At 42.5% G+C, this 22,326-nt stretch overlaps 1 protein-coding gene across 1 annotated transcript in view; it reads right to left on the reverse strand.

Annotated features, from left to right (window-relative positions):
• Positions 1-3,883: 3,883 nt before the first annotated feature.
• Positions 3,884-22,326, reverse strand: part of NTSR1 (neurotensin receptor 1) — a 154,818-nt gene continuing 136,375 nt past the window's right edge. Inside the window, exons 3-4 of the mRNA XM_020804626.3 lie at positions 18,656-18,746; positions 3,884-15,690 (exon numbers count right to left, since the gene is read on the reverse strand). Of these exons, the coding sequence (XP_020660285.2) occupies positions 15,441-15,690; positions 18,656-18,746 (341 nt within the window). The 3' untranslated portion in view covers positions 3,884-15,440. The remainder of the gene's footprint in view (positions 15,691-18,655; positions 18,747-22,326) is intronic.

Consider the following 22,326-nt stretch of genomic DNA (forward strand, 5'->3'; position numbering starts at 1 on the left):
TATTTATTTATTTATTTATTTATTTATTTATTTATTTATTTATTTATTTATTTATTTATTTATTTATTTATTTATTGTATTTATACCCTGCCTATCTAGTCATTTCAACCACTCTAGGCGGCTTACAACATAAGGATAACAAGTTCTAAAAAAAATTATAACAATTAATTAATTAAATGATTCTATAAGATGGGAAAAATAAAAATAAATCAAATAAAGAGAAAAAAAAAGGAAAGAGGACAGGAATTAACTGGAAGGGAAGGCCTGCCTATACATCCATGTTTTTAGTTAGTTCTTAAAAGTACCCAGCGAGGGTACAGCGCGAATCTCCGGAGGTAGGTTATTCCAGAGACGAGGAGCCACCGCCGAGAAAGCCCGGTTTCTAGTTCTTTCTTTCCGGGCCTCCCTCAGCGTCAGGCTCCTCAGCCTTACCTCCTGGCTTGCGCAGGTGACACAGGTAGAACAAGTTGGGAGTAAGCATTCCGCCAAGTATCAACGTCCTAAACTGTTTAGGGCTTTATATGTAAGCATTAACACTTTGACGTCAATGCGGACACGGATGGGCAGCCAGTGCAGCATGGCCAGAGTAGGAGAGATATGTTGGTATTTTCTCACTCCAGTAAGGAGTCTGGCCGCCGCATTCTGCACCACTTGAAGTTTCCGCATCAGCTTCAAAGGAAGCCCCACGTAGAGCGCGTTACAGTAGTCTAATCTAATCTAATTCTTCACCTTAATTTCATATCCCGTGATAAATATGCTGTAGTCTTAGGTGCTATTTCTCCCCTAAAATTCTTCCAAAAAATATAAATAAATAAATGCAGGCACTCCAGAGCATAACAGGACAGTTATTTGTCCTGCTTTTTGTCCCATGTTCCTTTCTGCTTATTTTGATTTTTTTTTCAACTATCAGATGACTTTAGTGGTAATCCAGGGTAGGTCCAACCTTTTTTGTAAAAGCATTTGGTCCTTTTTTGTTTTATTTTGCAGTCATGGATTCCCAATGTGGTTTAATGGATAGAGTAACAGATCGGGACTCTGGAGAACAAGGTTTGAATCCCTATTTTGCCATGGGAACTCACTGGAGGAGTGGAACAGGAAAAAAACACCACTCCTCAAATAGCTGTTGTGGGTTCGATGATATCTCACTTACCTTGAAAGTCCTGTTATGGTCACTATAAGTCAGTTCTGATTTGACAGCATAGAATACACACATATGTACAGCACGATTCTGTGATTCTATAAACAAGATGCTGTCGTCTTATGTGCTGTTTCTCTCTTGAACTTCAGTGTTCTTAAAAATGCTGGCACCGCAGGCCATAATGAGGAGTTATTTGTCCTGCTGTTTGTCCTATGTACCGTATTTTTCTCTCCATAAGACGCACCTTTCCATAAGACGCACCAATTTTTTAGGAGAAGAAAACAGGAAAATATAATCTGTTTTCTTCGCTTCATAAGATGCACAGACTTTCCACCCCCCCTGTTTTGTGGGGGGAAAGTGCGTCTTATGGTGTGAAAAATACGGTACCTTGCTGACTGTTTTGATATTTTCTTCAACAATCAGAGACGAACCTCTTGCTAATTCTGAGTACGTCCAATCTTTTTGAATGAGTATTTGGTACATTTTGTACACATCCCAGTGTGGTGTAGTGGACATAATGATTGGTTAGGACTCTGGAGAACAGGGTCCAAATCCCCACGTTATCATGGAACCTCACTGGGGGAATGGAGCTGGTAAAACCACTCCTTAAACATCTCACCTTGAAGGCCTTGTTAGGGTCGCTATAAGTTTGGTTCCAATTTGACTGCACAGTACACACATACACACAACATTTTGTACACTTTATTGCAGCCATCAGTTATCCTTTTTCAGTTTCATAATTTTTTTTGGCTTGGAAATGCATTGCATCAATGAAATTGTGGCCTTTTGGAATATTGCTGGGGGCACCTTTAGACTAAAGATCAGGATCTCTATAGTGAAGTGTGGTTGGAAAGTGAACTATAGGGTTGTGCCATTCAATTTTTTTGGACTCCAAATGCTAGAATCCTCCAAGAATTCCCCAGCAAGAAAAGGGTAGTCTCATTGCTCTTTATGCTCTGCTAGAAGTCACTTCCTGAAGAACCTCCTGCACTGCAACATCTTCCTCCTAGGAAGCAACTGGGCAGGAAAGAAGGCCTAGAAGAGATTTCAACCTTTCTCTGGGGGTGTGAAATGAAAGGCTCTACGAGTGTGCATTTGTAGACTAGAACTTCCAGACTTCTGCCTGGGGAATCCTGGGAGAATCCTGGGAGGTTTTTTAACCACCTAAGCTGAAGAGATGACTCACACTAGGGGAGTAACTGATGAAATCTGGTTGTTGAACAGCGAACTCCATTTTATAGGAATCTGGATCTGGTTTTTCTGGATACCAGCTCATGTTGGGATAAAGGGAAGTGAACTAGCTGATTCCAGGATGAGAATCAGCTCATGGAGGCTTCTGGAGTACTTTCTGACCTCATCGGGATTCCATTGCATTGAGAATTCCCAGTAGAGTTAGTACTGTGACTAGAAGCAGCTGTGGTTTAATGTACTGTACATGCTTTGTATTTTCTGAATTCTTTAAGAATTCCAGTGCCTCATTTTTCAAACTGCTGACAGCCAGAGACTACCATTTTGGTTGTTCAGCATCCAAACTTGCATTAAAAGGGCACCGGATTTTTTTTTCTTTGCCCCGATACACTTCATTGGTTAGGATAAAAAATACCTCAATGGCAAAAAAAAAGCAATAGATTTCCTGGGACACTTTTTATCCCAACTGTTTTTAGTCTGCAAACCCTTCCACTCGTGTACACAGCCCATGGCATGTATCAAGCTGTACGTGCCCTAGAGACCTCCATATGTATATGCCCTCCAGAACATCCCACTAGCCCAGGCATAAAGGCAAGATCTGGGGTGACAAACCAACAGAAATTTTTTAATGAAATAGCAACTTGACATACCTCTCACTTCGAACAACTCAACCACGGTCTTGAAAATTGGGAGCAGTTTCGTCACCCTTCGCTGAATGATGTCCCCCCCCCCCAAAGCTCTGTCCATGTTTCTGCCCACAGACACAAAACTGGTGTGCCAAACACTGAATGGCTATCAGCTCCAAATAGCGAGGATGTTCAAACTACGGCTGTCTTCTCCGGTGCTGTCATTGCGTGGGTGTGGGAGTCGTAGAAGTAGTATCAGAAGGCAGTTGGTTACACCTCCTTTGGGCAAGGCCATCACAAGGCTGTCTAAGGAAGTGGGCCGGAAGGCTTCCTTGAGAGGCTGTGTGTGAGGAAACTCTGGTGCCAGTACCCACGGCTCTTCATCATCCTCTGCAGTTTTTTCTTCCTCCACTCTCCATCATCATTGGCCTCTGACCTCCACTTCCCATCCACTGCTAGATCCCAGAGCCTCCACCTGATGCATGCTCCCAGCCTTTATACTTTCGTGGCTCCACTCTCCTTGCAAGATCTCACACTTCCTCTGCTCCAGCCTCCCTCTGACCTTCTCCAATCTTGAGGCTTCCAGAATATTCTGCAGCCCCACGGCATCCTGGCAAATATCCTTCTTTTGTCTTTTGGTCTTCAGTTTCCATTGGCAACCGTGGTGTCTGTCTCTCCATTGCTGATAGTCCTACTAGTGCCTTCCAGGAATAAAGGATGTGTGTACTGGATTAATCCCAGGGTTTACTGATGTTGAAGTAACAGGGTGTAGGCGTGATACAGGGGTCCCCTTCACAAATGCCTACCTTTTAGGGTTAGCTTTCTGTGTATTCTGCAACAAATGTGGAGGAGTAAAATGTCTGGTGCTACTGCATGAAGTTTGAAGGGGCAATGAAAAAAAAAGAAAATAAACAAAATGGAAAGAATAAAATCCCTCCAAAGCTCTTTTATTTCCGAAGATCAATGAATGACAAAATAGTACCATACAGTACAAAGGCTAATATCAAGAATATATCCAAGATACAAATATGGTGTTGTTACATTTTAAGAGCGTTTCAGGGAACTGATTCTTAGAATGGAAAAATCAAGTCCCTTCCCTTATTCTTTTTAAATAGATGAGCTGCTAATGTACAGACTGGAACACTCAAATGTATATTTTTCATTTTATGAACAATAGGCATTGAAAATATAATAATGTAAGGATTTCTTTCTTATTATTTATATTGTAACTTCTGTATTTCTGCCAAAAAGAGTGGCAGGAGCCAAAACACTGAATAAAGATATGAATGTTCAGCACAAAGATTTTCTAATAAATGTTGCTTCCACGCTTGTCGTTTAGCTTGGAACTACAATCTTTTGTTCACACACTTTTGACGGAATCCAGGGGGTGCTGCAGGTTACAATCTGTTTGTTTTCTGTAGACCCCTCCCAGGTTTTTCAGATAGGACTCATTGTGATTTTTAAGGATATTTAAAATTATGACTTGGCCAACTAGTAAAGTGCTATTGAAACTCTTCAAGGTCCTGTGCCTTTAATTAGAAGTTTCCTTCTTATGTGTTTTATTGCTTCTTGTTGAGTGCAGTTGCAGCATTACTCATGAATGTCTTCTCAGTTTCCAATGCTTGTAAACTGCAGCTGGAAGGCAGTTTTTCTTTTTTATAGGACAGGTATTAATGATCACCATCATCTTAGAATTGCAGAACCTATGAATCATCAAGTCCTGCCCCTCAAATTACTGATTTTTCATTACTATTTCTGGCATTTTTTAAAGAATGTAGAACCATTAGGTCATAATATATTTTAAAAAACAAAAAGAAAATGAAATTAGTAAAGCCTGTACCCTTTCTAAGAACAGGAAGTAATATTAAATAGCATTCTAGAGGCTATACATGGTGAACTAAGAAGTTATTGATCAGTAGTGTTACTGCTGTAGTCAACAGGAAACAATAAAAATGTCAGAAGCTTCAAAGAGGAAGCTGCCAATTAACATTGCAGGAGACCTTTGCTGAATAAGACTTATCTTTTAAATAAGTATTCCAGAAGAATGTTGGCCATGTAGATTGTCGTTGCTAAGTGTTGTTTGGAACCAATTCTTAATTCTGCTTCAGGTTGATTCTGAAAAAGAATTCTCAATACATAGCATGCTTTTCTCTGCAAGATGCTTCCAATTCTGTTGGCGTTTGGTTTCCTCCGATTACCACTTTACAAGGAGAAATGCCATGCCCATGATCCAAAGTTGGAAAAGTTATTGTCCATTCTTCTTAAAACAATGGCAGGCTGAAGCCATCCATAACTGTTGCACTGGAACCCTGAACATGACCCTATCATTGCTCAGTTATGGACGGTTTCAACATGTCCTCATATTCGTTTTTCTTAAAAGTAACTTTCAAACCACTGCAGTTTCTTTATGCCTTGAGACTACGCAATAAGGAGACATAAAAAAAAGCATTACTGCTGGCAACCAAATACACTGAAATTTCAGAGTTTCACAAAATCTTTACCAGAATATCTTTTGCAAGCAATGCAAGGAAGAAATTACATATTAGAAGAATAAACCTGTGTAAGTTCGTCTCTTCTGTAGTATGTCATGCTACTTTCTTTGTGTCCCATGTCATCAAGATGTTTGTCAGGCAATGATATAGCCATATCTGAGACAATGCACACCAGCCATTTAACTGGGACTAAGAGACCAGCTGATTTTAGGCTCCTCATTTCCCTCCCTTTTCATCTTGCGGCAGCAATTCTGTAAGGATACAGGAATAAAAGAGATGGGCCGGTAGTCTACCCCTTTGGCTTCATAGAGAAACCACAAGCCATAGCCTCCACAAATGGTTTTCCTTCTGATTGGTTGAAAGAAGAATAATGGAACTCTGTAAAATAAAGAAACATGGACTCTACAGAGGACAAAAGACAAGATGTTAAGCTTTTAAGGTTTGTCTGTTGTCTTTTGTTCTCTGTAGAGTCCATGTTTCTTTATTCCAAAGGTGAGCAATTTCCATGAGGTTGGCCAACTGCTTGGGTTCTACACATCCACTTTTTTGGTTGGCCAACCTGTTGAGAGCTGCACACTTATGTGGGAGACAGACGCAAGAGATAAAGAGTCTCTCTCTCTCCCCCCTCCCCACCTGCCTGTTATAAAATGGCTGAAATCCTTATTTAGCTATGCAGGCATAACTTGACATTACACCCACAGTACCTACAATAGCGTCAAGATGGAAGTGCTATTGATGAATTGTGCCATTGCACAATTGGTCATGTTGGGAACCGCATAACTAATGGCACAGTCGAATTGTGGAATCTATGTTGCTGGGGCCATAACACCTAGTAAAGTTATGCCTGTGTAGCTTTACATTACACAGCTATAAATTGGATCCTGGTATGTCTTTTATATTTGACTATAATACAGTTTCTTCAGAAATATAGTTCCCACTCTGTCTGAAATAATAACGATTATTAAAGCTTCATTTTAATTCATTAAATACACACCGAGCCTTAATAAAAGATTAAGACCTATTGATAATTTCACTGAATTTGTTTTAAATATAATTAAATGTGGCATGATTCTAAATGAACTTTTAGAATCGTGCACTTTACATTTCTTTACTGGCAGCAGCAACTGGTGTAAATCTGAATGTATCCATCAGAATTTTCTTCTTAAATAAACAATTAAGGCTGTTTGAATAATCATTTATGTTTAAACTGGTGGTTGTTCTGGGTTTTTCGGGCTCTTTGGCCGTGTTCTGAAGGTTGTTCTTCCTGACGTTTCGCCAGTCTCTGTGGCCGGCATCTTCAGAGGACAGCAACCTGTACTCTGGAAGTGCTATCCATGAATTGAAGTGTAAGGAAGGGCAATGTCTGGAAAAAAACTATAATCAAAGGATGCGAATTAGGTATTTCCCCTCAAACCATTGGTAAAAAGGCTGCTGGTAAATCTTACTGAGGTAAGCAGCCAACTGAGGAGTTAAAACTTTAATGCTGAAGTTTAGTTTAGTGTTAAAATTCAGACAAGCAGTGATAGTATTTTTTTAGTCTGGGTGCAACACTTTTAAATATAGTGTTTATAATAGCCATAATAATAGTGATATTAAAAATATCAAGAGACGAAGTTCTTTCCCCATTATTATGCGATGCACCATTATCTACCATATTTTTCCGTTTATAAGACGACCCCCCCTTTTTCTAACCCCCAAATTAGAAAATTAGAAAATTTGCATGATCACACACCTTTGATCCTGAAGCCCGTTCATGGCTGCTTCAGGATCAAAGGGGTGCGATCCTGCTGCCCTTTCACGGCTGCTTTATCCGAAGGGAGCCTTCCTTTCCTTTTTGCTAAGCCCTGTGGCTTCGCCAAAGGCCGGGAAAAGTAGCTGCCTTCTGTGTATAAAACGACTCTCAATTTTTTTGTCTAATTATTTAAGTTAAAAGTGTTGTTTTATACATGGAAAAAATATGGCACTTCTTCCTCTCCAAAGGGGAACAAATGTCAAAAGCAGAGAGAATACTTCCTATTGTGAAAATAGCCAAACTGTTAGAGAATTTTTAGTTTAAAAAAGTTTTTTTTTTTAAAAAAAATTTAAAACGATATAGACATTTATAAAATTATGTGTGATGTAGAGAAGGTCGAAAGAGAAGAGATTTTTTTTGGGGGGGTCACACAGTGAAATGGTGTGTTGGTAGTTTCAGGACACATAAGAGGTGTCCCTGTTGAACCGAGTGCCGTGGTGGGCCTGGTGCCCAACCTGCCCAGCACCCTTTCAGAAACATTCATCCCCAATCCTTGTCCCAGACCATTGAATGTGCAATGAAGAATCATTAACTTTACAAAATACCTGCCTCTCCTTGATACAGACCTATCTAGCTGCCAGACTTTCGGGATTCATTTTGAGGAGGTGGGCTGGCTATAAGGATTATCACAATCTTAACATTTCCAGCCTGACCAACACAACACTAACTGAACGGTCTTCCTTCCACTAGCTGCTCCATATTTCTCAAATAAGCATAGTTGTGCCCTAAGACCTTCCTCCTGAAGCCACCTGGCCAAGAGTAAGTGGAGGTTCGTAATGATTTTGACGACTTACTTATTCAGAGACAACAGGAATAGCATGTGCCAAAAAGCCTCAGTGCAAAAGAAGGATAAAACAGAACAGATTCGACTTCCATGACTTTTATATTTTTGTCTGGCAAGCCTGGCTTTCCAGATATCCTAGGAATACCAAGGTAGGAACAGACTGATTGCAAAAAGTCAGCTGTGTGGAATAATCCAGTCCCCACCCCCACTTTTAGTTTGTAATAGCATCACTATACAACAAAGCAGACTCAAGGAAACATTGGGACATGACTGAAAATCATGGTGCGTGAAAAGGTTTTGCAATGTCACACAGCATGCACGAAGATCTTCTTATGAAAAAAAAAATCTCCATTGCCCTACATAAAGAAGGACATTCCAGTGGGAGACAGCAATAGTATTGAGTTCTAGCAATGCAGTTGTCTTACATTCCAGGATTTGGGGAGAGGGGAGGCAGAAGCTGCACAATTTGACAATAACCAATGAAAGCATCTGTTTACATTCCTGTTTACATCATGTGTCCCCGTTAGGCCTCCAAGCTGCCCTTCTGTTGTGTTCACTTCTTTACGAGCGAGAGTCACTGAAGCGAAACCTTGCTCGTTACTCAAAAGACCGGATCGGGATCAGCATTACATGCACAAGGGTATACTGCACCTTGGGAGAGAACGCCCATAGAGGAGGACATTTCTCCGGTGCACTGGCACATTTCCGAGTCTGGTCTTACACACTGTCAAACAATAACATTCTCAAGAAAAGGGAAAGCTTGAGAAATGGGTTTTCTCCAGAGACCATATGGTGGACCTTCTACTAGATGTAATCCATTGTTTCGGTTTTCCTGCCCCTGAATTTGAGCCCACGCAAGCTGAAATGAACCTTGCAATCTTTTCACTAGAAGGAACCCGAAGGTTTCTATAGTCCAATGTGCTCCAAATACAGGAATCCATAAGATTAATCTGCCTGACCTAGATTCCTGTGGGCTTTTCGTAAAACCTGAAGAGTTCTCCATAGTTTCCCCTGGGCTATTTCATTTCACTGCATTGCACGCTCTTCCTGGTAAACAATCTGAATCTGCTATTATGCTATCCATCACTAAACAACCTTTTTCTATGCAAATTGTGCTCAAGTGGCCCAAGGTCAAGCAGCTCTGTGGATGGATTAGTGCCGCGCCTATCACAGACTTTTAACATGCTGCACATTGAGCTATGACTGGACAGTGTTCTGAAACTTTGGGGGGGGGTCCCCATTGACCTGCACCAATTATTGAAATAATAGAAACATTTTTTTAAACTACATCAGCTTCAGGGGCTACCCGTCCATGACCTCCTGAGGTCACAATTCAACATGCTAAGACTAGAGATGGGCATGAACTGAACCCCCAGACTCTACAAATTGGGCTGGTTCATGGTTCTGTTTGTAGTTCAGCTTGGGGAGAATCGTTTAGCTGAAATGAAACAAAACATCAGACTTTTTTCCACTTGGCACTTCATTTTTGGCAGAACAGATGCCCTGCTCTCTTCTCGCTGTCCCTGTCACCTCTGTACTTGGTCCTGCCACCTCCTCCTCCTTTTCCTCCTCCACTGCCATTTTTAGACACAGCAAGGTTTAGAGATTGCAAGGTTCATTTCAGCTCGCAAGGACTCAAATTCAGGAGCAGGGAAACAAAAACAATGGATTACATCTTCCATCAATTAGCTGTTTGGTGTGTACATGTGCAGAGTCAGCAGCGATGGAAGAAGAAGAGAAGGAGGTGACAGGACCACGTAGAGAGGTGATGGGGAAGTGGGGAGGGGGCAGGCAGGTGACGGAGAGGGTGGAGGTGTTAGGTTCCCCAGGCACAAACCAGAAAAAAAAAAGAAAGAATCTTGAACAAGTTTGTTTTCCAGGGTTCATAGGTGGTTCATGGTTCTGGCTAGCCACGAACCAGGAACCACCCTGATTCATCTTCTTCTGGTCTATTCCCATGTCTAGCTACGACCAAATAAAGCCATGCAGTTTAAGCCTAGACTACACAGCAGGAGAAATGTGAATGGCTCCACTGAGAGGTCACATGTGGGAAGCTGGATTTCCCTGGGTGAGTTTGTTTTAATCAACCACACAAGTGTCTCTTTTAATGAAGGCTAAACTGGCCTTAAAGGGGCAGAGGAACTAGAGACCAAATTGCTAACTTGCGCTGAATTATGGAGAAAGCCAGAGAGTTCCAGAAAAATATCTACCTCTGCTTCATTGACTATGCGAAAGCCGTTGACTGTGTGGACCACAGCAAACTATGGCAAGTCCTTAAAGAAATGGGACTGCCTGATCACCTTATCTATCTCCTGAGAAACATATATGTGGGACAGGAAGCAACAGTTAGAACTGGATATGGAACAACTGATTGGTTCAACATTGGGAAAGGAGTACGACAAGGCTGTATATTGTCCCCCTGCTTATTTAACTTATATGCAGAATACATCATGCGAAAGGCTGGACTGGGGGAATCTGAAGCCGGAATTAAGATTGTCAGAAGAAATATCAACAACCTCCGATATGCAGATGATACCACTCTGATGGCGGAAAGTGAGGAGGAATTAAAGAACTTCTTAATGAGGGTGAAGAGAGTGCAAAAAACGGTCTGAAACTCAACATCAAAAAAAACTAAGATCATGGCCACTGGTCCCATCACCTCCTGGGAAACAGAAGGGGAAGATATGGAGGCAGTGACAGATTTTACTTTCTTGGGCTCCATGATCACTGTAGATGGAGACAGCAGCCATGAAATTAAAAGATGCCGGCTTCTTGGGAGGAAAGCGATGACAAACCTTGACAGCATCTTAAAAAGCAGAGACATCACCTTGCCAACAAAAGTCTGAATAGTCAAAGCTATGGTGTTTCCAGTAGTGATGTATGGAAGTGAGAGCTGGACCATAAAGAAAGCTGACCACCGAAGAACTGATGCCTTTGAATTGTGGTGCTGGAGGAGGCTCTTGAGAGTCCCCTGGACTGCAAGGAGAACAAACCTATCAATTCTAAAGGAAATCAACCCTGAGTGCTCACTGGAAGGACAGATCCTGAAGCTGAGGCTCCAGTACTTTGGCCATCTCATGAGAAGAGAAGACTCCTTGGAAAAGACCTTGATGCTGGGAAAGTGTAAAGGCAAGAGGAGAAGGGGACGACAAAGAATGAGATGGTTGGACAGTGTCATACGACCAACATGAATCTGACACAACTCCGTGAGGCAGTGGAAGACAGGAGGGCCTGGCGTGCTCTGGTCCATGGAGTCACGAAGAGTCGGACACGACGAAACGACTAAACGACCAACGACAATGAAGCTGGCCTCTCTCTTACTTGCCCTCCATTTGCTGCAAGAAACCGGGGACATGTTTTCTGTAGCAATGTAAGCTGCTGCTGCTGTTTTGCCACCTGGAGCAAACACAAGGTTGTGTCCCTCCTCCGTATATTACTTAGATGATAAAAGCATGGCCCTTTAACAAGATATAAACCTCTGCTATATCCATGCCCATAATGGCTGGAGGATTTCAGGAAAGTGTAATGCACAAAAGGGAGCATCGCTTATCTTCTGGGCTCAAGTGATAATTCTCCAGCTTCTGCACTAGTTCCTTGCAGGAGATGATTGCATAGGGATGTACCTTAAAAAAAAAAAATCTAAATCCTAGAATTCCTCATTCTGAGAGTTTTGTCTGCTTGGTAAAAATAAAGGTTCCCCTTGACATTTAGTCCAGTCGTGTCTGAATCTAGAGGGCGGTGCTCATCCCCGTTTCCAAGTCGCAGAGCCAGCATTGTCCGTAGACAGTTTCCGTGGTCACGTGGCCAGCATGACTAGACACGGAACACCGTTACCTTCCCACCGTGGTGCTACCTATTTATCTACTCGCATTTACATGCTTTCGAATGGCTAGGTTGGCAGGAACTGGGACAAGCGACGGGAGCTCACTCCGTCGCATGGATTTGATCTTACGACTGCTGGTCTTCTGACCTTGAAGCACAGAGGCTTCTGCAGTTTAACCCACAGCACCACTATGTCCCTAGTTGCCTACTAGAGACACATATTGTGCCCACTTGGAGAAAGGTTGGGATGGAAGGTTTCTTGGCCTAGGAGAGGCTGAGCTCCAACCTCTGTATCTATTACATAAGAACATCAGAAGATGAGACAACTGCTGTGTTTCCCTAAAAATAAGTCAGGATCTTACGTATATTAATTTTTGCTCCAAAAATGCATTAGGGCTTATTTTCAGGGGATGTTTTATTTTTTTTTATGTACAACCATCTACATTTATTCAAATATAGTCATGTCATCTTCTTCTGGTTGCTGCACAATGATGGAGGGCGGGGTTTCACTTAACTGGGGCTTATTTTTGGAGTAGGAATTATATTACAAGCATCCTGAAAAATCCTACTAGGGCTTATTTTCAGGTTAGGTCTTATTTTGGGGGAAACAGGATAGATACCTCTCTCCTGATATTAGAAAAGGATGTTGTCCCTTTGTTTGCTGGAAATGCAGAATTTTGGAATTTGGAGCTCGAAACAAAAACAAACAAATAAATGAAATGTGCCTAAAGTACTGGAGGATTAATGTCTTTCAGGGGAATGAGAAGGTTCTGATAAGTTCTTCAGCTATCTTCCTCTGTCAGATCATGAGGTAATTAATGAATCCAATATGGCTACCAAACCCAATATGGATACTAAATCCAATATGGCTGCCAAACTCAGTATGGCTTGCCAACACTTACCTGAGATTAGTCTTTGTTGAAAATGTGTTGCATTTACTTCTTTGTGAATTGAGGGTCAAACTCAATTTGGCATATAACCTGTTATTAGAGCTGAAATCACATTAGTGTATGAGGGAGGTGACTTAGCGACATCTTCATAATTGAACAGTCATGGTCACAAAACAAAGCAGGGTGTAACTCACAAAGACCAATCACAAAACAAAGCAAGCTAATTTGCAAATTTGGGAAGTGGGAAAGGCTCTTGTTGTGGCAATCAGACACTTTCATCAGTTAAGGAATTCCATCTTCCAGTAACAGGTTACCTGTAATGTACAGTCCAGCCTACAGACAGTATTGAACTATATATCTCAAATTCCTTTTGTGACCTTTTTGCTTTGTACAAAGAGTACTGCTAACTCATTTTCAGCTGTAAGGCTGTACATTGACCTTGAGACTTTTTAAATCCAAAGGATATATTTGTTTGCTTTGTCACAATCTTTTTTAAGGTACATGCTTTAGCATCTTTATTAGTAACAAGTTTTCCCATCATTAAAAGTATGTTACACCGGCAAACTGACTGAATCGGAGGCCTTAAGCAGAGGTTAGACATAGGCCCCTTCCAACTCCATTGCTCTAAGATTATATCTTTCTGTGATTTTGGTCACAGCGTGTTTGAATTCTTAACTACAGCAAACTGAATTTTTATTTATTTATAAACGTGTAAGCTGCTTCTTGGCCCCAAGAAAAGGTCACTAGACAGCTTACATAAATATGCCAGGAGGAAAATATGGTTAGTGTTTTGGATTCTTTCCTGAAGGGAATTGCTAATATTTCCCACATTGTTGATTTTGACTGGGGGATGTTTCTTACCCCCAAACTTCTTTGTTCTTGATATAACTTTACCTAGCCTTCCTGAATTCATTAAATCATTTACATCAGTTGCATATATTGCTTCCTCCCTTCTGTTTCAGCTCGTGCCACCTAATTACATGCTGTCACATTAATTCCAAGTTATGGCGGCCCTTCTCATGGCTTTCTAGACATAAGAGTACTTAGAAGTGATTTACCATTCCCTTCTTCTGGGGAATGGTATGTATTCTGCGTGATGAAGAGCTGACACTGCTTCTGAGGAGATCGACAGAGTAATAGGAGAATTAATATGCCGCTCCGGCTGTGAAACTTACTGGGTCACCTAAGGTTGATTGCTGTCTCTCACCTTAACTGACCTCGCAGCTTTATTCAGATGGATAAAAGGGATGCTGAGTAGAGAGCATGCGTACTTCCTGACCTCCTTGGGAGAAAGATGGATTGCAAATGCAGCAATAATAAGAGAGTATGGTCCCTAGCCCCCTCCCCTTAAATGCCTCAGTCACAGCTCTCCAATCAAACTCATCCCATTCTTCCATGGCATACCTACTTTCCACTTACAATTCCCTACCTTTTTGTCTCAGCCGTTTCTCCACTGTTGTCTTGAAAGCTCTGGGAGCACACCCTTTATCACTCCTCTCTATTGTAAGTGTGTAGTAAAGCCCAGAACAGTTACCTTTCTGGACTGCAACCCCCAAATGCCAAGGGATTCTGGAAATTACAGACTACGGAAGATACATGTCCGGTCTACGTCATCGGGCATATTGCTGACCCTCAACATGTGTTACCCACTTCTATGTATGTATCAGGAGAACTTGACAGAGAATCAAAATTGTTGGCATCTCCTCAATCCCGCATACATGTCAACTGTATATATATAAAAAATACAAATTGTGTTTATTAGAGTAACTACGCTGTTTTTTGGCAGGCCTCTTTGCTAAGATTCTTCTTCTGTGAAAAGATACCCTATGCTTTAACATTGTTTAGAAACACTGATCAAGGAAAGAGGCTCTGCCATACCAGGCACATATAAAATAAGGATGAGGAGGGAAGAGAGAGCCTATCTTCTGGCTCAAGCAAGGCTGAAATGCTGTTCTTCAAAGCTAAATCCAAGATAGCACCATGGACTCGCCACAGCATTCCCTGCTGTGAAAGAAAAGAGGGTCAAACTGGTTCTCTTGCACACTAGCTACGGAATCCGGATTCAGGCCAAATTCCAAAATACAATAATAACCTCATTCCCTGAGTATTGCATGCCCTTCTTTATTAAACAGTTTACATTCCTCTTTCCATAAAGAACTGGATGGAATAAGTTTTTTTGCCCATCCTAAAAAAAGAGCCAACAACCCATTTTCACTTTTAAAAAAGCAAACAAAGCCAAAATCTGACCCTAACACCTGTCCAGCCTCAGGATCCTTTTAGAATCTCAGGACTACTGGTCAGTGGCCAGTGAGCCCTTCTTATGAAAAAGGGTGTCCCTGTGTCACTTCTAAACTGAGAAATGGATGGACTGCAGCACAAGAGGCATTCAAGCGTTGGCCAACATTGACTCCATAAATGCTACAGCTTCCTGGATGACGTCACAGGCGAGGTCTATGCTGGATCAAAACAACAACACATGGAGACATTACTGACAACAGGCAGAGGCCAATGCAATAACAGAATCCCAACGCTGACTCGTAGAAAAGACACCTAGTTGTTCCAATGTATGACACCCAGCTAATAAACACATTCATGCTATGGTGAATTCGGAGGCCATGTAAAAAAAAGTGGCAGAGCTCTCAGCCCAAGTTCTCCTTCTGTCATGGACTGAGACACATTTCCTTTCCTTCCTGAGCAAAGCCCAAACCTCAGTACGTGGTTTCTCTGGTCACTTGGCTGGAGAAGGTGTGGTTGCTTGAGATACTGTTGGACTTCCTGTTGAACTTGGTTCTTTTCTTCTTCTTCCTCCACGGCAGGCACATGAACATCAGGGTGGAGAGGAACGTTTGGCGGAAGTTGGCAGAGACCAGGTTGTACAGGACCGGGTTGATGGCCGAACTTACGTAGAAGAGAATGTTGGTCAGCATGTAGAAGTAATGGTAGAAATCATAAAGGAAGCTGGTGGAAGAGAACAAAAGGAAGAGGCTCTAAGCTGAACGAGAAAATATAAGACAGCAGGAACAGTAGGGATCATCTTGATCATGGCAGACTGACCTTCACAGTACGGCCATTATAGCACCAATACAAATGGCTCTTATAAGCACCTTCTAACATTATAAACAGGTGCATAAGTTTCCTTGTTTTCCTTTCCCCTCCCCTCTTGTTTTCCTTTTGGGTGATGACTTTTTTAGAATGTAAGCTTGAATGGAAGAGGAGCCATTTAGTGTATGCCCAGGAAGGAGAGTTCCTGGCTCAGCGATGGAATATAAATATCCCAAATAAGTGAATGGATGAATCATCAGCAAAAATTTGGTAAATACAGATATAATCCCAAATACAAAAGCTATGTTATGGGGAGCTATATAAAGTGGGGGAATAAAGTAAAAAGAGAGAGAAGAATTGGGGGTGTGGGTGCTGGGGAGGAAGTACTGGGACCCCCAATGAGGCCACCTGGGTCTTCAGGACCACAGAGTCCTTTCCCCTATTTCACCTTCTGGCTGCTGAGATTGGATCATTGCTCAATGGGAGATGGCACATGCGTTCTTGTTTGAAGAACGTTTAATGTTCAGTCCCTGGTGTCTCCATCCAATGGATCATAAGTTAGGAAGCTGCAACTGGAAGAGGGGAGCAACTGGACTGAGAGATCCCCAGGATCCACTGCCAGTTGGAAGAGATACAACAGGGTAGGATGATTGCAGTGGTCCATCTCTTTTATGGGACAGCTTCATCTGTTCACATCAGAACTTTGAGAAGTTGCTTTTTTGGACAAGAACTTCCAGTCTCTCCCAGTTCTGGGACCAGCTTATTTTCCAAGCTGTGGCTTTCATGGGGTCCATTGTACTGCTTTGTAGGAGCCCATAAACAGGATAGCTATGTGTGGTTAGAAATCTGAAACTATGTAAAATATGGGTGAAACTTTGAAATCATTTCCCCCATCACAAAACTCAAGAAATGTCAGGGAAACTGGGTAGGGTGGGGTGAGAGTGGCGAGGGAGGAGAAATACTGTTCTTCTCAAAAACAGTCAATGATCTCTTGTTACTCACACAGCAGAAATGTAACTTAGATCTTAGGTCTGCTTTTTTGTTTTTTGACATTGCTGCTCTTTTTGACCACTTTGGAGCAAGAACTCCTGCCTATTTTTCCCCTCATTCCTCCTAGATAGGGTTTATACTTCAGACCCAGGGAATTCCACCAGGGTGCTATTATGCTTCTATCAAAGGGAAACACCCTTAAGTGTAGTCATGTGGATCTCACTGCTTGCACAAGTAGCATCATTGCACAGACAGTGGTCTCCATGAAGAAAACATGCCCTCCTTGAAGACAACCTCACCGGTGCTTGCACAAGTGGTGCAATCCTACATTACTATGCTAACAGGACTTTTTGCCCAGCAGAAGCTCAATGAGATACTGTCTACAGAGTCCTGTGTTAGATTTGTGCACTCTGACCTCCTTGGATGATCTCTAATAATAATCTTAGAACTGCAGAGCTGGATGGGACCCTACGGATCATTGAGTTAAGGAGGACCAGTGGGGAATCGAATTCCCAATCTCTCGCTCTGTGGCCAGAGACCTAAACCACTGAACTATCCAGATAAATGTTTCCCATTGACAACTGAGCCCTAAGAGAATAAACAGCCATGGATAGTGAAGTGCTTTTAGATTACTTGTCCCAGTCAAGCTTCCAGGCTCTGCTTGAGAGTCAGGCAACTTGGCGTTCCTTTACATAAGAACATCAGGAGAGCCCTCCTGGATCAGGCCAAGGGCCCCTCTAGTTCAGCTTCCTGTATCTCACAGTGGTTCCACCAGATGCCTCTGGGAGCACACAAGACAACTGGATCCCTGTCTCCTGATACCCCTCACCTGCATCTGGCATTTGGAGGTACCTTCCTTTTAAGACTGGAGATTATACATCCCCATCATGCCTTGTAACCTGTGATGGGCTTTTCCTCCAGGAATCCGTCCAATCCCCTTTTAAAGGCATCTAGGCCAGATGCCGTCACCACATCCTGTGGCAAGGAGTTCCACAGACTAACAATAGGTTGGGTAAAGAACATTTTTCTTTTGTCTGTTCTCACTCTCTCTACACTCAACTGGAGTGGATGTCCCCTGATTCTGGTATTGTGTGAGAAGGAAAAGAGCTTCTCTCTATCCACTTTATCCATCGCCTGCATCATTTTATCCATCTCCATCATGTTGCCTAGACTCAAGAGCCCCAAACGCTGTAGCCTTTCCTCATCAGGCAGTTGCACCAGCCCAGTCGTAATTGGACTCGTTCTCTTCTGCACGTTAGGATGTTCCATTTTGATCAGATGGATTTAGTGGCTGTGAGATCTCCAGAGTGGATCTGTCTGCTGAACAGTCATAGCATGGAATTCACAGCTACAAGATGTACAGAGGACAGCAAACCCGTTTGGCTTTAAAAGAGGGTCCTTTGTTTTTGTTTTACAAATTCACAGAAGGTAAAGCTATAAGGGCTATTAGTCATGACGGCTAGTTTCAGAGGGAAGTATATCTCTGTATGGAGCCAGTTGCCGGGAACCATGCAGTGGAGGGTGCTATTGTGTTTGTTTGGGGGTCTCCCAGAGCACCTGGTTGGTTGTGATAGGAACAGAATGCTGAACTAGATTGGACTTTAACCTCATTTTCAATCTGGCTCATTTACTGCAATTGCTGTTGGCATGCCCAACAAACTCTTCCTCCTTAGCAGAGAGTAGGAAGAGGAAGGCTTGATCCATTATCTAATTGGTTTATCTCTCAGGATGTGGGTGTTTCCTCCTCTAATTGCTGTTTCCTCCCAAGAGATCAGGAACCAGTTGAGATGTGTCTATGTGTTTTTGTGGTAAAGAGAGGATTGGGTTGCTGGTGTTGCAGTTTGCTTGAAATATTCCAACATTAACATTCAGAAAACCCATCATTACTTACTCTGTCCATTGATTTTCTGGCACATAGCAATACATAAGTCGCCGTACATGATACGGAAGCCAGCAGACCACAAAAGCAATCACAACAGCTCCTGCAATGCACAGAAACACCAATTAGTCTACATAGTCTTGCTGTGTTGCAAGGCAAGCTGGCATCTAGTATCCTGTGTTGAGTTCACACGCATCACCACCTTACTAACAGTGCAAAATCTCCTTCACCTCACTCTGCACAAATTCTACCAGTGGGTGGGCAGGCAGTGACATAGCTGCTTCTCAGCTTTGGACATGATGGTTGAGAACCGATACAGGGTATTAACTAGAGCTGTGATTCCCAACCTTGGGTCCTCAGATGTTCTTGGACTAAAACTTTCAGAAGTCTTCACCACTAGCTGCGTTGGTCAGGATTTCTGGAAGATGTAGTCCAAGGACATCTGGTGACTGAGGGTTGGAAACCACTGGACTAGATGTTTGGACTAAAGCTAAAGTTTCAGTCCTCCATGAGCGATGAAACTCAGTGGAGAACCTTGATTCAGTCACTCTGTTTCAGCCTGACTTAATTAGGGGAGGAATGACGTGTCTGGTACCCTGATCTCTCTGTAGAAGAGGTAGGATATAAATGTAGCTAACAAACCAACGACTCAATCAATCCAGCAGTCAGTCAATCAATCAATGTATGCATCCCGTGCAAAGGACTCCTATATATCAAGGGAGAGTTTCCTATTAATACCAGAATGTGAGCATAACTGCAAATAACGATTCCATAGAATTGGGAAGGGAAATCTTTAGCCCATGAATCTAATTTGGCCTCTGAGAAGTGTGAGGGATAGCTCTTCCTTTCACAAAGCTTTGCTTGCTTCCTAAGTTCCCTACCCTTCCGGGTACCTCTGCTTCCAGTTGGAAAAATGAGCCGTGGGTGGCCAAAGCTGCAGTTACCACCAGTTTAAGAGTGGAGGTGGCAGTGGAATTCACCACTAGGTTGATATTCTCCAATGGGAGCATGAACGGCATAAGGAAGAGATGTGAGAGCAGGAGCATGCTTTGTGAAGAGGTCATTGAAGTCTATGCCCCCCTTAAAACAGAGAAAGGAAAATTATATTTGGGAGTGGATCGGACACTGTCAAGACAAATGCTTGGTCTGGTGCTTAGGCCCTGCCCTGTAATATCATCTGACCTGCTGGGTTAGCTCGGATGGGAGACAAGCTACTTTCTTACCCCTGTGGTAGAGCTGGTTTAAACACAGTTCTCCTCCAGTGGAGAAGAATGGTTTGTTCACTCACACACACACACACACACACACACACACACACACACACACACACACACACACACACACACACACACACACACACACACACACACACACACACACAAGAACATCTGGAGGCCCAAGGTTGGGGACCACTGGTCTAAGGGTAATATTTTCATTTCCTATAAGCCACACCAGCTCTCCATGAAATACCCTATGACAGTACAGCTACTTAAGATCTGATACATAGCCGAAATGGCAACCAGTTGCAATTTACTCAGGGGACAGAAGGAAATTGAATAAATCTTCTAAAGAGAGATGGCTGCTTTCTGAACATTAAATGCAAAGCAGATGTTTTCTGGACATTATTTTATACTGAGCACAATGGATTTAATTTTATTTCTTTGCTCTGTTAAATTACATGTTATTGAGGGGGAAAGATGCTATTTCTGACATTTGCAGAATTTATAGCAGTTCCTGTCCTGCTCTGAGGCTCCAGCCACCAAGCTAGCCTGCCTTATGTTGGGCGGTGGTAGTCACTCAGTGGTGTAGACAGCATTTCCTCTGGTGTGTGTGTGTGTGTGTGTGTGTGTGGCTCCCTTTTCTTTCCAGACTGACAAGCTTAACCTCTTTCGCTCAGCTTTAGCTTGAAGAAGCAGGATCAGAAAGAGGCATCTAACATTCTGTGATTCCTGAGATAATCTGGTGTGTTGGGCTGCCCATTTCGTTGGCCCCCTCCCCAGGTTTTCCCCCCCTTTCCTTTTATACTTCTGAAAAAAGTGGGATTCTTTTGAGCATGCTGTTCACCTGATTCTCGGTGACCTTGCTTTGAAGCAATGGATTCAGATTACAAGAAAGGAGATTCTGCCCAAATATTAAGAAGAATTTCTGTGGCTGTGAAAGCTGTTCAACAAGGGAATCAACTGTCTGGAATGGCGGTGGACACTCCTTTGTTGAAGATTTTCAAACAAAGTGAGATGGCCACCTATCTAGGATGCTTTATCTGTGGTTTTCCTGCTTTGGCAGGGAGTAGCCATTATGGCTCTTGAGCCATTGCCACTCAGCAGCTAATCTCGAGGTGAGAGGGAATGATGAGAGCCAGCAGCTCATACCATCCCCAACTATTCTGCTTAGTGCATCTATTTAAACTTTTTTCAAGTTTACTGTTTTTTCCTGCTTCTAATTGCACTCGATGCCTGAGGGTCACCTGTTAAGCAGGAGTTCAACCTATGCCAGACAAGGAATATTGAGGTTCCGTCATCCCCACCCCTGGAAATGACAACCAAAGAGAAACAAGAAAAATCTCTGTTTATGTTGGTTTGGGTGGTTTAACCTACTGGGCAAGAGAGCTACAGTGTGGGAATTATAAACAGAAAGTTACTTGTAGTCGTATTTCACTCCAAAGGATCTCCTGTATGGAGAATTAGTGCAGGGAAATCGCCCCAGAGGGAGACCACAGCTGCGATACAAGGAGATCTGCAAAGGGGATCTGAAGGCCTTAGGGATGGACCTCAACAGATGGGAAACCCTGACATCTGAGCGTTAAGCCTAGAGGCAGGCGTTGCATCATGGCCTCTCCCAATTTGAAGAGACCCTTGTCCAGCAGGCTGAGGAAAACAGGAAGTCCCGAAACAAGCAAAACCAGGGAGCTGGACAGAGGGCAGATTGTCTTCAGTGTGGAAGGGATTGTCACTCTCGAATCAGCCTTTTCAGCCACACTAGATGCTGTTCCAAGACCTCTATTCAGAGCACGTTACCATAGTCTTTTGAGACTGAAGGATGCCTAACAACATTTCACTCTTACAGAGGAAAAGAGGTATATAAATAAATAAAAATAAATTCTTTTCAGTAACCTCAAACATTTTTCAGTAGCTAAAGCATTGCTGAATTACTCTTATAACTGAAACAATGAATCAGTATATGAAGAATGAATCAGTATGGTGATTTGCTAGGGTTCCAGGTTCCACGATGCAGGCTGAAGTCCCATGGAATTCCCACGTTTCTCCAGATCTGCAAATGAGGACAAGTAATGGAGGCAGGAGTATGATTTTATTGGCTGGAATCCTGATGCGTAACGTAGTACGCTGCACTACAGTAGACCCACTGTATCAGTGGGGATTTGGTGAGTCAACATCTCTCCCATGCTCAGTTTATTCAAATCAGCCTACTCTAGTTATTAATTACTTTAGCATGATAATTTCCAACTAAAGTAGGCCCATTTGAATCGATGGAATGTTCCGAGGAGTTGTCTCACTAAATTCCCACTGGATTTATCATGTTCTAATGCGACTTTAGGCTGAGCAACAGGATTTCAGTCATAGTGTGTAAAGGCTTTAGTATCTGGGTGCCCATAACTTTCCCACTCCCAACTGGATCAGGCCATAGTGATTCAGCATGAAGCATTGTATGTTCTTCAGGTATGTATG

The sequence above is a fragment of the Pogona vitticeps genome, chromosome 4 (genome assembly GCF_051106095.1).
Source record: "Pogona vitticeps strain Pit_001003342236 chromosome 4, PviZW2.1, whole genome shotgun sequence".
Classification (NCBI taxonomy): domain Eukaryota; kingdom Metazoa; phylum Chordata; class Lepidosauria; order Squamata; family Agamidae; genus Pogona; species Pogona vitticeps.